General features: G+C 38.9%; 1 gene segment (V, D, J or C); it reads right to left on the bottom strand.

The window, feature by feature from the left end:
- Window positions 1-6221: 6221 nt before the first annotated feature.
- The window catches only part of LOC122114179, a 49577-nt gene continuing 41402 nt past the window's right edge, over window positions 6222-14396 (bottom strand). The window contains 1 exon segment of the V gene segment in view: window positions 6222-6571. Within this exon segment, the coding sequence occupies window positions 6222-6571 (350 nt within the window).

Raw genomic sequence — 14396 nt, 5'->3', positions numbered from 1 at the left:
GTGTGTGTGTGAGAGAGAGAGAAATTTGGTTTAAATAGAAGTGCTCTTAATAGGCTAATTGAGGAGTACAAAGCATCTCTCTCCCAATGACACTTTTCTTCTTCTAAATACAACTTCCTAATCCATACAGAGATTAGTTGTTAACTTGCTGAAGAAAAGATTAACACTCAGTAGATGTGAAGTGGTTTTGTAATATTGTATTTGCAACATGCTCTCAGGGATGCTTTTGATGATCCTGAATTCTGAACAAATTCTGAGTAGGAAAGAAAATTATACTAGATACAAGTTTAGTTGTGTTTGCTTCCTTTTGTCAAGAAATATTTCTATTTGAGAATGGCCCCTTACATATTTCATCTCATTTTCCATGAACGGAGACTCTTGCTATGGTTACAAGTTGCTAATAGGAAGAGTCATGTGTGTACCTGGTCTTGGGCAATGCCCTCCTAGATATATTCTGAGAGTTGGGCTGTGACTTCACTGGGTCATCACCTGTGGGCTCCAATCACCACAGTCTCTTCAGGAAATAAATTTCCCAGCACTGCTCTCCCTCTCTGCTTTCCTGTTTATATTCTGAATGAGATGAGACCTCTTCTAATCACATGTAAGATTGGAAGGTGGAAGGGACTCAATCCTATCGATCCACAATATGCAAGGAACTTGGACAGAGGTGAGAGTGTGGACAAGTGAGAACTCCATACACATCTTTTATCTTTATTCTATTTTTAATATCTATCAATAGCTGTATAAAATGATGTCCACTAAACCTACAAGATTATAAATACAATTCATCTTTACCTATCAACCTTTCATCATTCTGAACCATCCCTCCCAATCCAGCTCCTCCCTTACATTTCCATGTGTAAGAGTGCATGTTAATTACTAAATGTGAACTTATGACTCTCAGAATGTCTGTATGATAAATGGAAGTCACTTCTGATTACTCTGAAAAATATACATATAATATGGGTCACTATGTAGCTGTACCTAGTACATGACTCCACAAGTGTCTTAAATGTATTTTATTTGTTCTCGTATATTTATTTCCATCCTTTAGTTTGGATTTATGTGAACTAGGCCAGAAGCCAAGGGTGCTTTGAATATCTGCCCTCTGAATAACACTTCTAAGATCAAGCACCTGAAGAAAAATATGTTCAAACCTTCCAAAACATGATACAAAGTTTTAGTTAATTTTTTCTTGATATTTTCTGAAGTTATTTAAAAACATATTTTTGATTTTTCTTTCAAAAGTTGAGACCATGGCAATGTAAAACAATAATATGATACTCAGTATCAAAATAAATTATTTTTCTGAGAACCAGATTAAAATGTTGCATGTTTTAACATGAGATGTGATATCAGTATTTAAAAAAATACATTTGCTGAAAAGAAATTCCCTGACAGGGAATTGAAATGTTTAAGGTACTGAACTCACTTGTTTATTACATTATTTTTTTATTACATTATTATTACATCATATTGTACTTCAAATAAAATTATTCCACGGCAGTCTAAAATTGATTTCAAATAAATTTTAAAGATGATATTTCTTCAAACAATTGTTTTTAAAATGTTTTTCACAAGGTATTTTTCCTTGCCTTTAAAAACCCTGACATATCTAGAATGGCTTCATTATTGACTCATGGCAGAATTTTAGGACAGACTGGAACATACATGAGTAAAGAGCAGTATTCTTTGAAAGTCACAGAAGAGGCAGTGTCAGGTGTGTGCTGCTTGGGATGAGCAGGAGGACAGACAGTTAAGGTATGCAATTGACTCCAGAACCTATCTCCCAATGCTTTCCAGTGACCTTAAAAAGGGGGCTGTATGTGAGATGTTCTGTCAGCAGTTGGAAGCACCAGGATAAGCATCTGGGGCAGCCCAGGCTCTCACTTTTGCTTCCCTGGGAGGTTTTTGTTATGACTGGTGTCACAGGGGTAGGTAACTAATTACCCTGCTGACAGTAGAAAGTGGCAAAATCTTCAGGCTGCAGGCTGCTCATGCTGAGAGTGAACTCTGTGCCAGATCCATTCCATTGAACCTCCATGGGACCCCAGATTACCAAGTAGGTGCAAAATAGATCAGGAGCTTTTGAGCTTTCCTTGCTCTCTGCTGGTAAGAATGTAAATAATTGCTAATGATCTGACTGGCTTTGCAAGTGATGTGGACTCTCTCTCTCAGAGATGCAGGCAGGAATGGCGACTGGGTCAACTGGACATCACAATGGGCACATGACATTAAAAAGACTAGTCATTTAATTAATTATATTATCCAAGTACTTCCAGGAAGACTTAAACTGCTCTGTTAATATGAGATGAGCAATTCCCAGCATTGTTCTTTCTTACCTGGGAGCCAGAGCAGCAGGACCTCTGGGATCTGAGCAGGGGCCTTCATGTGCAAGCTCTTTGGTCACTGGAACCTTCTCCTGCATAGGGTGTGAGCAGCCTCTGAAGAAGTTCTCAGGGCAGTGGGCTGTGCTCAGGGCACATGAAAATCAGCAGGGTTGGAAAGATTTAAAAGACATGGCTATATATGTAGCTTGGTGATCTTCATGAATTTCTGAGCTAGCAGTCTCCAAATCTCTCAGGTAAAATTCCTGTCTCCTATCCAAAGCCCCAAAACATCCCCTTCAAAGATAAGATGTTCCTTAAACCAAGCACTCACATCTACTTCAGTCTCTCCTGCTTCATAAACCTTCATGTTCTTATGCTATCGTCTCTTCCAGTTCAGAACAACATTTTTTAGTAACTGTTCTAGAACTTGTGGTCCCAGCAGATTCAGATTTGATGAAAGGAAACACAGTAAAGGGTGAGCAAGGCAATGAAGCCACAATGAATGGAGAAGACATCCTTAGCATGGGAAGCAAGAGCGCAGTGAGGAAGGCTCCCACATCAGGACCAGCATGTGGGGACACTGTCCACCCTAGTGCAAAATGACACATCTGGGGAGCCACTAGCAGGACATTTACATGACAGTGAATCAACCTCTCATCATTGTGAGTCCAAGCAGCTGCTGCAGGCACACAAGTTAACACTGCTCCTCATAGTCAGAAGCTCACCCAGGGAAAGTCCCTGCCAAAGTCAGAGTTCTCTTCATCATCCTTCACTAAATGAACTGTATGTGGATCTGGATTTGAGAGATTCACAAACTTCGACCCCAGTTATGATGTATCTGAGGCCTGAAATATCATACTTCTGAAGCCAAAGGAAGTTATGATGAAACTGTAAAACTCATGCCTTTCTATTCACCTGCATTTAATTAGAGGAACTTTGAAGGTGGACCTGTCTTTTGATAAACATCCACTCCTGGTGCACACAATGTCCTGACACCTTGGTTTGAGACCAAGACATTTTAGGAATGGCTATGTTTCAGGAGGAAAGAAGAGTGAATATGAGAGTGGAGATCAACCACTTCACAATTTTTGTAATAAGGGTGGGGGGATGTGGGGATAGATGGGAAGGGATGGGAAGGGGAAGCAAAGGAGGAGGCTACAATGCTTGATAAGAAATGTATTCATTATCTTGCCCATGTTATTGTAACCCCTCTCTACAGTATTTTCACAATAAAAAAATAAAATTAAATTTAAAAAAATTATTTGTTTAATAATACTGTTATGCCCTGGGTTCAGGTAGAAATCATAAACATAAAGATCTCTTGTGTAGACGATACTAAAGCTACCAGCACATGTTTTTAATACAGCCATATTTACCATACCTAAGGTACAGAACCAACCCAGATGCCCCTCACGAGATGAATGGATCAAGAAAAAGTGGTATATATACAAAATGGAATTTTATGCCTCCACCAGAAAGAATGTTATTGCCCCATTTGTTAGTAAATGGAAAGACTTAGAAAAATATATATTAAGTGAAATAAGCCAGGCCCAAAGAAACATAATTCCCATGGGTTCCCTTATTTGCAATAACTAGTATATATCTGAGACAAGCAGAAAAGGTCAGCGAAATGAACCCCACGACAGGGACACAGGTGTTTTTTTTCTTCCTTGCAATGGTTTCTAAACTATTTAACATGTACCACGTAATTTTATTGTAGTTTGTATGACCCTCCCCATGGTATAACCCCTGTTTTGACTGTATTTGATATTAGTATAATTTGGGGAGCTAAAGGGTAAAAACAAATTGTTCAAATTGGGATACAGGTTAACCCATGAGATGTACATGACGTCATGTCAAAAAATGAACTTTATAATTTAGGCATGGGGTGAGGGAGGAGAGAGGGAAATGTAGTTGTGGAGATGGAAGGGCAGGGATGGTAGGGGAAAAACAAAGGAGGTGGCAACAATGCTTGATAAGAAATGTACTCATTACCTTGCTCATATGATTGTAAACCCTCTGTACAGTATTTTCACAATAAAAAAGCTTATTTTAAAAAAGATCTGTTGTGTGCATAGAGTAAGAAGCTGATCTGCACACAGGGATCTCAGGGTCACTGTGTCACTGATGTCTCACAGGCTAGCTGCCATGCAAACCAGGGCAAAGTGTTTTGTGTTTATTCTTTTCCTAAGATGCCTTCAAAGCTCTGTTTAAAAGTAGGATTCTTATTTAAGATGTAAGGTGTAACATTGATAGATAGTGACATCCTGTGAAATACACGTATAAGGTATTTGAGATGAAAAGACTGTTTCTACCACAGACACTGCCTATGTGTAATCCTAATCACTCAGGGAGACTCAGGAAGGAATATGGAGAGTTTCAGGTCAATCAGGACACATATGGATAAGCCCTGTCTCACCTGACATCACCTTGCTTCATGGAGTGGTGTTGGCAGGAGCAGAGAGGGCACATTGGCAGAAATAGCATTTGTTCAATAGTATTGTCTGCCCCTGGCACTAAAAACAACTCTCTGTGTGGTTTGTGGTTCTTTCAGATATTCAAATGCTTCCCTAGTAAAGCTCATGATATAGTCAGTGGATAATTTTATAAATGTTTTCTGTCTGTTTGGGACTCAGTAATTATAGAACTTCTCCCAGCACAGCTGTGGCTATGAGGCTATTTCATGTTTTACCACCAGGGGAAGTAGAGATATTTTCGATTTATCAGTGACAGAGGGATTAGGAGAACTTAAATGTAATAGAGAAACTGGTAAGTATGGTCCTTTCCTAAGATGATACCTGTGCTGAGGGAAATAGCAGGGGTCTGCTTTGGATGTCTGAGTGGTCTGTGCATATTCTGAGAGAAAATCCAATACATACTCAAGTCTCAGTGGAAGCCTTTGCTCATTGTGGGGCTTGTTTGCCAGTTAATGGTAGATTTTTTGGAAGGGAAGATCATAATCTTCTAACCTCTAAGAGTCAGGTGAGAAAAGGCCTCCATAAGAGGAGGACCAGAGGAAAAAGACATGGAACATAGCATTATGCAGTGTCACACTTCAATTTGTAGCTTTGTTAAATAAAAATAAGCCTGTGCCAAGGAGACCTCAGTTTTCACTGTGTTTAATGTTGGTATGATTTGGGGAGGGGAAGGAAAAAACAAATTGTTTAAATAGGGATATGGGTGGACCAATTGCAACAATGAGATGTACAAGACGTTATGTTGAAAAATAAAGTTTACAACAGTTGTGGGGGTGGGGAGAGGGGAGGGTAGGGAAGTAAGGGGAAACAAAGGAGGAGGCAACAATGCTTGTTAAGAAATGTACTCATTACCTTGCTCATGTAATTGTAACCCCTATGTATGGTATTTTCACAAATAAAAAATGATAATAATGGGACTTTCAGAATCATGAGTTGATTAAGCAAAAAGCTTTTAATATCTGAGACATATAATTAATTTTTTGTATGTAACCAACATATTCTATTTATTTGGTGATATTCAGTAACATTCCTATTTCAAAAATCCATCTCACATTTAAGCCTAGCTTTGTGACTCATTCTTCAATTCCTAGCTACTACTGCTTCTTGAGTCATTCTGCATGGGATTTGAATCTGTAATTCTCTCCAAACTATAGAAATGGCATGCTTCTGGTAGATGATTTTGTCTTTGTCTTTCACATTTGGTAATAAGTGATAAACTGACTTTTGCAGTAACATTATACATTCTGGTTCTGGGAGTCCCTGGAAGCTGAAGTAATCCAAGATCCCACTTGGACAAGCTCTCTGGTACGACATCTTCTGTCAAGTCCTCCAAACTCAGATTACTGCTTCAGTTCAGAGAATTTGCTATGCTGCTCTCCAGACAAGCTTTGAAATAGGACAGCTGGGCCAAGCCCTACAGAGATGTTTTTGTTAAGGACTGTATCACTGTGGGAGGAAAACGTATACCTTGCATGCAATAATAAACCCCAATATCCTCAGCCACCACCCTGCTGATTTGCAGTGTGAAATCTGTGCCTGACCCACTGCCACTGAATCTGTCTGGGACCCCAGATTCTCGGTTGGTAGCCCAATAGATCAATCGCTGTGGAGACTGGCCAGGCTTCTGAAGGAACCAATACAGAAGGCTATCTCCATCGCTATCTATGAGGCTCTGACTTGACCTGCAGGAGAGGGAGACCGTCTCTCCCATGGTGATAGCCAGGGAGAGTGGATTCTGAGTCATTATAATATCGCCATTGGACCCTGAAATTAATATAAATGAAAAGTACAAGGTTACATGTGGTAAATAATTTTTTCTGTGGTTATATATTAATTCCCAATCCTTTTCATGGTTTCCCTTCTATCCTAAAACTATTCAATATTTCAAAACATATACAAATATCAAAATAATAAATGAGGTTCTAGATCTCATGTATACTACCCACTGCACAGTTGTCATAGTTGTCACCAAAGCTCAGGAACTGGTTCCATCTAGAACATTCATCACTCTCATATAATTAACTTCACTTGCCTCATTCTAGAAGACAAGTTCTGTGCATCTAACCCATGAACAGAATACAAACAAGAAGCAGTGGCCCTGAGGGCTCACCCTCAACCCCCTTTACCATCCTCATCTCCCTCTGCCGTTACCAGTCATCCAGAGCATTAGGAGACCCAGAACCCAAGAACAGAGCCTCATTTTAGCTGGCAATCCAGGAGATTTGATCAGTGAAGTCAAGGTCAAGATGAGCCTTTATGTCAAACTAGGGCTGGAAAGTTCTCCTTGGGGAGCACTATGCAAATCAGCAGGTGGGTGCAGCAATGTGAGAAGAACAAAGCAGAGGGCAAGGTCATCTCTCTTGTGAAGAAAGTGACTTAAATTTCTTCTGTATTTGGAGGAAAGACCCACAAATACCAGGCTGGCTCCAGCAGTGGGTAGAAGGACCCCTCTCCCCTGATGCCTGGATCTGCAGGGAGGATGTGGTGTACTTGACCCTGCAACTTGAAACACTAGAGGCCCAATTCAATTGAAATGTGTGTCCAGGGGAGTCTTGGTGAAGGGTTAGTTTGATTGGCCCTCTTCTAGTTATTCTAGAGAAAGATACTGTGCACAGACTTCATTTGCCATTGTTTCTCAGGACTTCTATCCAATACTACAGTGGTCTGATCTAGGTAAGGAAATCAAATACCTACTCGAGTTAATCTGACATCACTGAAACAAAGTTAACTTTTGATGAGCAAGTTATCAACAACTGTTAGAGATGTTCTTCATAAGACAAACTCTGGTGGCTTATGTCTGTAATCCTAGCTACTCTTGAGGCTGAGTTCTGAGGACATGGTTCAAAGCCAGTCCAGGCTGAAATTTCCCCTTGTGACTCTTATCTCCAATTAATCATTCAGAAATTGGAAGTGGTGCTGTGGCTGAAAGTGGCAGAGTGTTTTCCTTGGGCAAAAGAGCTCAGGATCAGCGCCCAGGTCCTGAGTTCAATCCCTACAAGTGATAAAAAAAAATAAGGTTTTTCATATAGGGCCTAATAAATTAAGTTCCTTATGATCACTTATATCATAACAAAATAACCCAGAGGAAAAAATTCTCCTTAATTAATAATATTTCTAAATGAAAGTGAAAAATGTCAGAGAAAACTAAATTTTACACAGTCATTTTCATAATAAATATGGGATTACACTCCTTCAGCATAACTCTTCAGACTAACAGCAGCATTCTTAATATTTCTCTCTCTCTTCTATAAGACAGTATGAGCAAGAACACCAGTTACATTCAGTTAGGTAGTCAGACAATTACAACATCTATTTTTAATCTTTCTACAGATTCTGCTCCTGGAAAAGTTATTAACTCTGTATTAGACCCTCTTTGTCCTGCCTGCATTCCATGTGGGCAGCAACAGCCAGGACTCCACACCTCATAGCAGGACCCAGCAAGAGCTGTGTTCATGTCTCAGTATAACAAACACTCAAGATTAAGTCTTCTCTTAAGGTTCATCAGAATCTACTAAGTAACTGAATGCTGGTTCAGAGTTGTACAGAGGAATTCATATTCCACTTACCCCATCTAGAGCCTGAAGAACATGCATATTTGTTGCTATTGGCCACTGTTTGTGACATTTTCGTATGGGTTACACAAAAAGTTTCTTCTATTAAAATTTATTATAGGAATTTTTATTGTGATTAAGTAATTACATAAATTTCACAAATTTCACAGGATTGTTATAGTCACGAAGTAAGTGATACTTTCCTCACAAATCCATTCTAACCTTTGTGGGGGCAAATTATCTTTATTGTGGCTTATAAAGTTTGTTAATTCTATGGGCTTTGACAATACAGTTATTTCTTCCACATGGGGTTATATATACATTTCTTTCCTTTTGCTTAGTGTCAGCTGTTCCCTCTTTCCTGCTCATTCCCTCCATTGCTGCCATTGTGTTGCTTAGTTTGTTATGATCAATGTCCCGTGCAGCTGATAGGTCCTACTGTTGTATGTTGTCCCCAGTTTGCCTCTGTCTCTCTGTCCTCCTCCTGCTTTCCCTCTGATGTGCACATATATACCATATATGTGGTATATATTATTTTTAATAACTTTATTATTGGGAAAATACCATACATTTCTTATCAAGCATTGTTGCCTCCTCCTTTGTTTTCCCTTCCCATTCTTTCCCATCTCTCCCCTCCTTTCCCTGTCCTCCCTACCCCCAAAAACCCAGCACCAAAGTTGTAAACTTCATTTTTCGACATAATGTTTTGTACATCTCATTATTGCAATGTGTCCAACAATATCCCTATTTAAACAATTTAATTTTTTCCTCTCTTTTTTTTTATTGTGAAAATACTGTACAGAGGGATTACAATTACATGGGCAAGATAATGAGTACATTTCTTATCAAGCATTGTAGCCTCCTCCTTTGTTTCCCTTCCCATCCCTTCCCATCCCTTCCCATCCTCCCCCCTCCAGTCCCACCACCCCATCCTCCTCCCTCCGCCCCCCCAAACTTGTAAAGTTTGTTTTCTACATAAAAACTTGTACCTCTCATTGTTGAAATGGGTCCACTGGTTTCCTTATTTAAATGATTTGTTTTTTCCCTTTCCCTCCCCAAATTATACCAACATCAAATACAGTGAAACCACGGGTTATACCGTGGGGGAGGGACATACAAAGCAACAAAGAAATCATCATATAAATATGTTATTTGTAAATTATTTCTTTTATTCTTTTGGTGCTTGCTTATGCAAAAAGAATGAGCAAAGTCTTTGAGATACCATTACTGGAAGAAAGTTCCAAACTTAAATGCCAGTTATAAGGAAGGGGAGATAACTAACACAGGTAAATTCCCAATAGGTTGTAACTTCAATCCTGTATATGACTTACAAATGATACAGCTCAAAAGAAATACTGAAATCTTATGGTTTGATTTCCCCCCCAACTAAGAATGTGCAACCATAAGAAGACTCATATATGACTAAATTTTTGTGCATTGTTATATTTTGTGTGTGTTTGTGTGTGTTTGTCTTTGGAATTTGACTCAGGGTCTGATCTTTGGCCCTAAGCTTTAGTACTCAAGGTCAGCACTCAGTCACATCTCCATTTCTGCCCTTTTGTTGGTTAACTGTAGGAAAGAGTCTCTTGCACTTTCCTTTCCTGGGCTGCCTTTGAACTGGGATCAGCGGATCTCAGCCTTCTGTGTAGGTAGATTTTCAGGCATGAGCTACCTGCACTGGCCACTTGTAGATACATAAGCCTTGTAGAACACCAGGATTTGAATTAATTCCTCTCAAAACAGGACAAAGTATAGCTTCAGGAACCATAGTCCCATGATACACAACCAGGCATGGAAGGGTTTCATTCTCAGGATTGGAACATTGTGAAGTTGCTGATCAGTCCTGCTGGCCATTTGCCCTCAACTGCATACCAGGTGATGGTCTGCTCTTCTCAGGTGTGTGTAGTTGTAGAGGCTCAGTAGTGGTCATTGCTCTTGGCAAGTTGGATACAGAGAAGCACCAGAAAATAAAGATAATAAGTTTAAATGTTGCCATGGATTAGAGAAAAGTGATTGTTAAAAATCTCTCAAGTGACTATGGATAGAAAAAAATTACCTCAGCCCAATAAAAGATATGTGGCAAAACTATTGTCACCATCATACTAAATGGGGAAAACTGAAATTTTAAATTTATTTCCTCAAATAAAGAATAGTTCCTATTTTTACATACATAGATTTCTCTTTGCTTTGTGAATCCAAAGAAATGGCACAACCCTGACTCCACAGAGTATGTAGATATGTCATTTACAAGTCAGGAGAGGCATTATAAAGTCTGTGCTGAGGGCCATGTAGAGAAAAGTGTGTTAGGATAAATAAGTTCTTCTCAGTGCCTTACAGAAGAAAAAAAAATACATGTACATTTACAAACAATACCAGTAATGCATCCCATTTAGTTGATGTTTTTCTGATTCTTATCCAAAAACTAAGCAGGCTTACACCTTCAACTGCTAGGCAACATTCTTGATTTCAAGCTCACTGAGAATGGAACCTGAGTCCTGCTTCCTCACCATGGTTGCAGCAGCAGGAAGAAGAGAAGCAAGTCTGCAACTACATGTCCAAACTACATGCCAATTCCTAAGGCTGATCCTGCTCAGGGAGAGCTGGTTTGGTGACTTAGTTTCCCTGCACTGCCATGGAGAACACAGATATCTTGCATTGGTAGACAAATTTATGGAATAGTTTTAAAGTCAAAGTTCTGGAAGCCAGGAAGTCTAGAGTGTCATCTGTTTTAGACTCTCTTCCTGACTGTTCACTTTCTTGTAATTTCCTCACAAGGACTTTGATTCAAACCCAAGTACCTACCAAAAAATTAAAAGTAAATAATATGAAATAATTCTCTAGATAACTACTCAGTGTAATTATCTTATGTATTCTTCAAATAATCTTGTAGTGAAGACAGAGAATTGAATAAGCCAGATTAATGTAATACTCCAAAATCATAGAGTGGCCCAGAGGTCAGCTTTAAGATCATTCAATGTCTGGATCATACTGTTCTTAGATCCACAATCTTATGGGGGGGGGGGGGGAAACGAAAGTATAAGTACAATGCCTGTGACAGAGACAGAGACAGAGCTATTCAGTGCCACATCTCCTCAAGACACTAGCACTACAGGACTTGCTACAGTCTCAGGGACCTCACATCACCTCAATCACTTGTTACAGACTTCTCCAAGGACACATATCTCAGGGGACATGAATCAATCCTTGAAAGATGTCCTTTGCTGATAAATGAGGCAAGAAATAGAAGCAAAGCCACGCTTCAAGTCTCTAAATTCCAAAAACAGAAGACTTTCCCCCAAAATTCAGCATGCTGACTGCTCCTTCTGAGTGTCCCTGGTCCTAGTCAAATACCCAAGTCTGGAGACTCTTTGTTGATTATAAAACACTAACTCTGTGGTTTCCATAGTTTACTAAGCTAGATAGGCCTTTCCATATATATTGTGGGATTTTGCTTCCATCTAGTGGTATTATTCTACCATTACATGTTTTAAAAACAGGATTCTATTTTTTTTATTTTTTGTTAAATAAGTTTTTATTTTACTTCATTGCAAAGATGCTGTCCAAAGGGTTACACTTACATGAGTAAGGTAATGAGTACATTTCTTGTCAAGCATTGTTATTCCCTTTTTGTTGTTCTCCCACTATTCCTTCCTTTCTCTACCTGGTTCACCTCCCCCTCAAAGGAGTAAAGTTAATTTCCAATATAGAATCTCGTGGGTATCATCGTTGCAATGGGTCATCCTGTGTCCTTGTTTCAGCATTTTGTTATTCCCTTTCCCCTCCCCAAATTAGAAAAATGTATATACAAGATTCTATACAAGGGCTGGGAAAGTGGCTCAATGATAGAGTGCTTGCCTTGCATGAATGAGGCCCTGGGTTCAATTCCTCAGCACCACATTAACAAAAAGAAAAAAGCCGGAAGTGGAGCTGTAGCTCAAGTGGTAGAGCAGTAGCCTTGAGCTGAAGAGCTGAGGGACAGCACCCAAGCCCAGAGTTCAGGCCCCACGACCGGAACCCCCCCCAAAAAAAAAAGGAAAAAAAAGAGAAATTTCCCATTTAATAATTTTGACACATTTTTACCCTTCTGCTATTTTGAACAGGACAGAATTATTTTAGGGTCACAAGCAGGGAATTCCCCTGTGACCTGTCTCCTCTACAGGCATGGAACCCCTATTTGCAATCTGCTGATCATACTGGAAGCAAATATTTGCTTGTTAGGACTATCAAATTTTTGGCCGATGTACTGAGGATGTTTTTCCAGAAAACATAAATTCAAACATAGAAATTAGATAGTCACAGCTGTTTGAATTGGCATTAGTAATAATATTTTTATTCTTTATGTGAAATATCTCTATATAAAACAGAACGAAAAACACAGTTTGTAACACAATAAACATGAGTATATCAACTAGAATCTGGATATGGTTAGTAAACTTTAGGAGATTTTCTCATAGCTTTCAAACTTTTCATAAACATAAATAATAGAAACCAAATGAGATGGTTTATACCTATAATCCTAGCTACTCTGAAAATGGACCTGTGGATAGTGGGAGTTCAAGGTCAAGCTGGAAAACATACAAGAGACATCCATTCCAATCAATAAAACGGGGTGTGCCTATGTGTGGCTTGTCATCCTACCTGTGTTGGACATCCAAGTAGGAAGTTCACTATCCAGGTACCCTAGGAATAAACAAATGCAAGACTCTATCTCAAAAACAACCAAAGCATGCTGGATGTGGCATGATTCAAGGGGTAAGGTGCCTGCCTGGCAAATGCAAGGCTCTGAATTCAAACCCAAGTACCTACCAAAAAATTAAAAGTAAATAATATGAAATAATTCTCTAGATAACTACTCAGTGTAATTATCTTATGTATTCTTCAAATAATCTTGTAGTGAAGACAGAGAATTGAATAAGCCAGATTAATATAATACTCCAAAATCATAGAGTGGCCCAGAGGTCAGCTTTAAGATCATTCAATGTCTGGATCATACTGTTCTTAGATCCACAATCTTATGGGGGAGGGGGGGGGAAACGAAAGTATAAGTACAATGCATATATTTACACCCTTCATCCAGTTTCACTTGTTGAAATCCTATCTCAAATGTTATGTTATAGAAGTGGGCCTTTGTGTGTATATGGATGGTAAATAAGTCATGGAGGCAAGCCTTCATGAATGGGATTTAAATAAACAAAACCAAATAGATTTCACTCCTGATCTTGAATACAGAGCATCACTCAGAAAAAAAAAAATTCTGACTATGCTAGCATTGTAATCTTGGACCTCCAGGATCCAGAATGTAGAAATAAATTTAGTGTTTATAACCAATATAGTGCCTAGTAATTTGTCATCATAGGTCAAAAGGATCAACAGTAAGCCAGCTGAAAAGCACTGTTGTGCTTTCTCTATATTTTATTTTTCCATCTTTCCAGAGTCCCTGTGATATGGAAAAATGTTAAGGCTCCATAGGGAAAAGTTTTAAACTGCCTTCTTGTCCAACTCTGACTTCAAAAATTTTGGAATGTAAGGAAATGACATCAAGTATCCAAGAGACCTAAGACAGGACAGTTGATCCTCGTCTATTTGCTCTTCAGCGCCTGGTGCAAATTTACACTATATAAACAAGTCAAATAAGGTAGTTATAATACATTTTAAAATGCATAGCCACAAAACACTTTATGAACACTCTCTCACTATAGTCTCATTGGCTCCCAAGTCCAAAATAGGAAACTAAGGCTTAAAGAGAGGTAGGTAATTTACCCAAGTTTGCAAAATTGGTATATTTGTACTTTTAAGTGCAGATTAAACTATATCGATACTTAGGCTCTCATACCATGTTCATTTATTTTCCTGCAGAAATAAAAGGCTCACAAACTTTTTTTTTCATGTTCTATACTCATATGCGCTACTGTGATATCTCTATCCTGGCTGCCCCCAAGTCATATCAGCTGAAGTTGATACATCTGTACCCACTCAAATACAAATGGTTGAGACTTGGGCAACTGTACTTTTAACTCTGGCATGCAGTAATAATGTGC

The sequence above is a fragment of the Dipodomys spectabilis genome, unplaced genomic scaffold (genome assembly GCF_019054845.1).
Source record: "Dipodomys spectabilis isolate Male_0828 unplaced genomic scaffold, ASM1905484v1 ptg000106l, whole genome shotgun sequence".
In the NCBI taxonomy this organism is placed as follows: Eukaryota; Metazoa; Chordata; class Mammalia; order Rodentia; family Heteromyidae; genus Dipodomys; species Dipodomys spectabilis.
The sequence above is the reverse complement of the archived record's forward strand: the minus strand, read 5'-3'. Positions and strand labels throughout refer to the sequence as shown.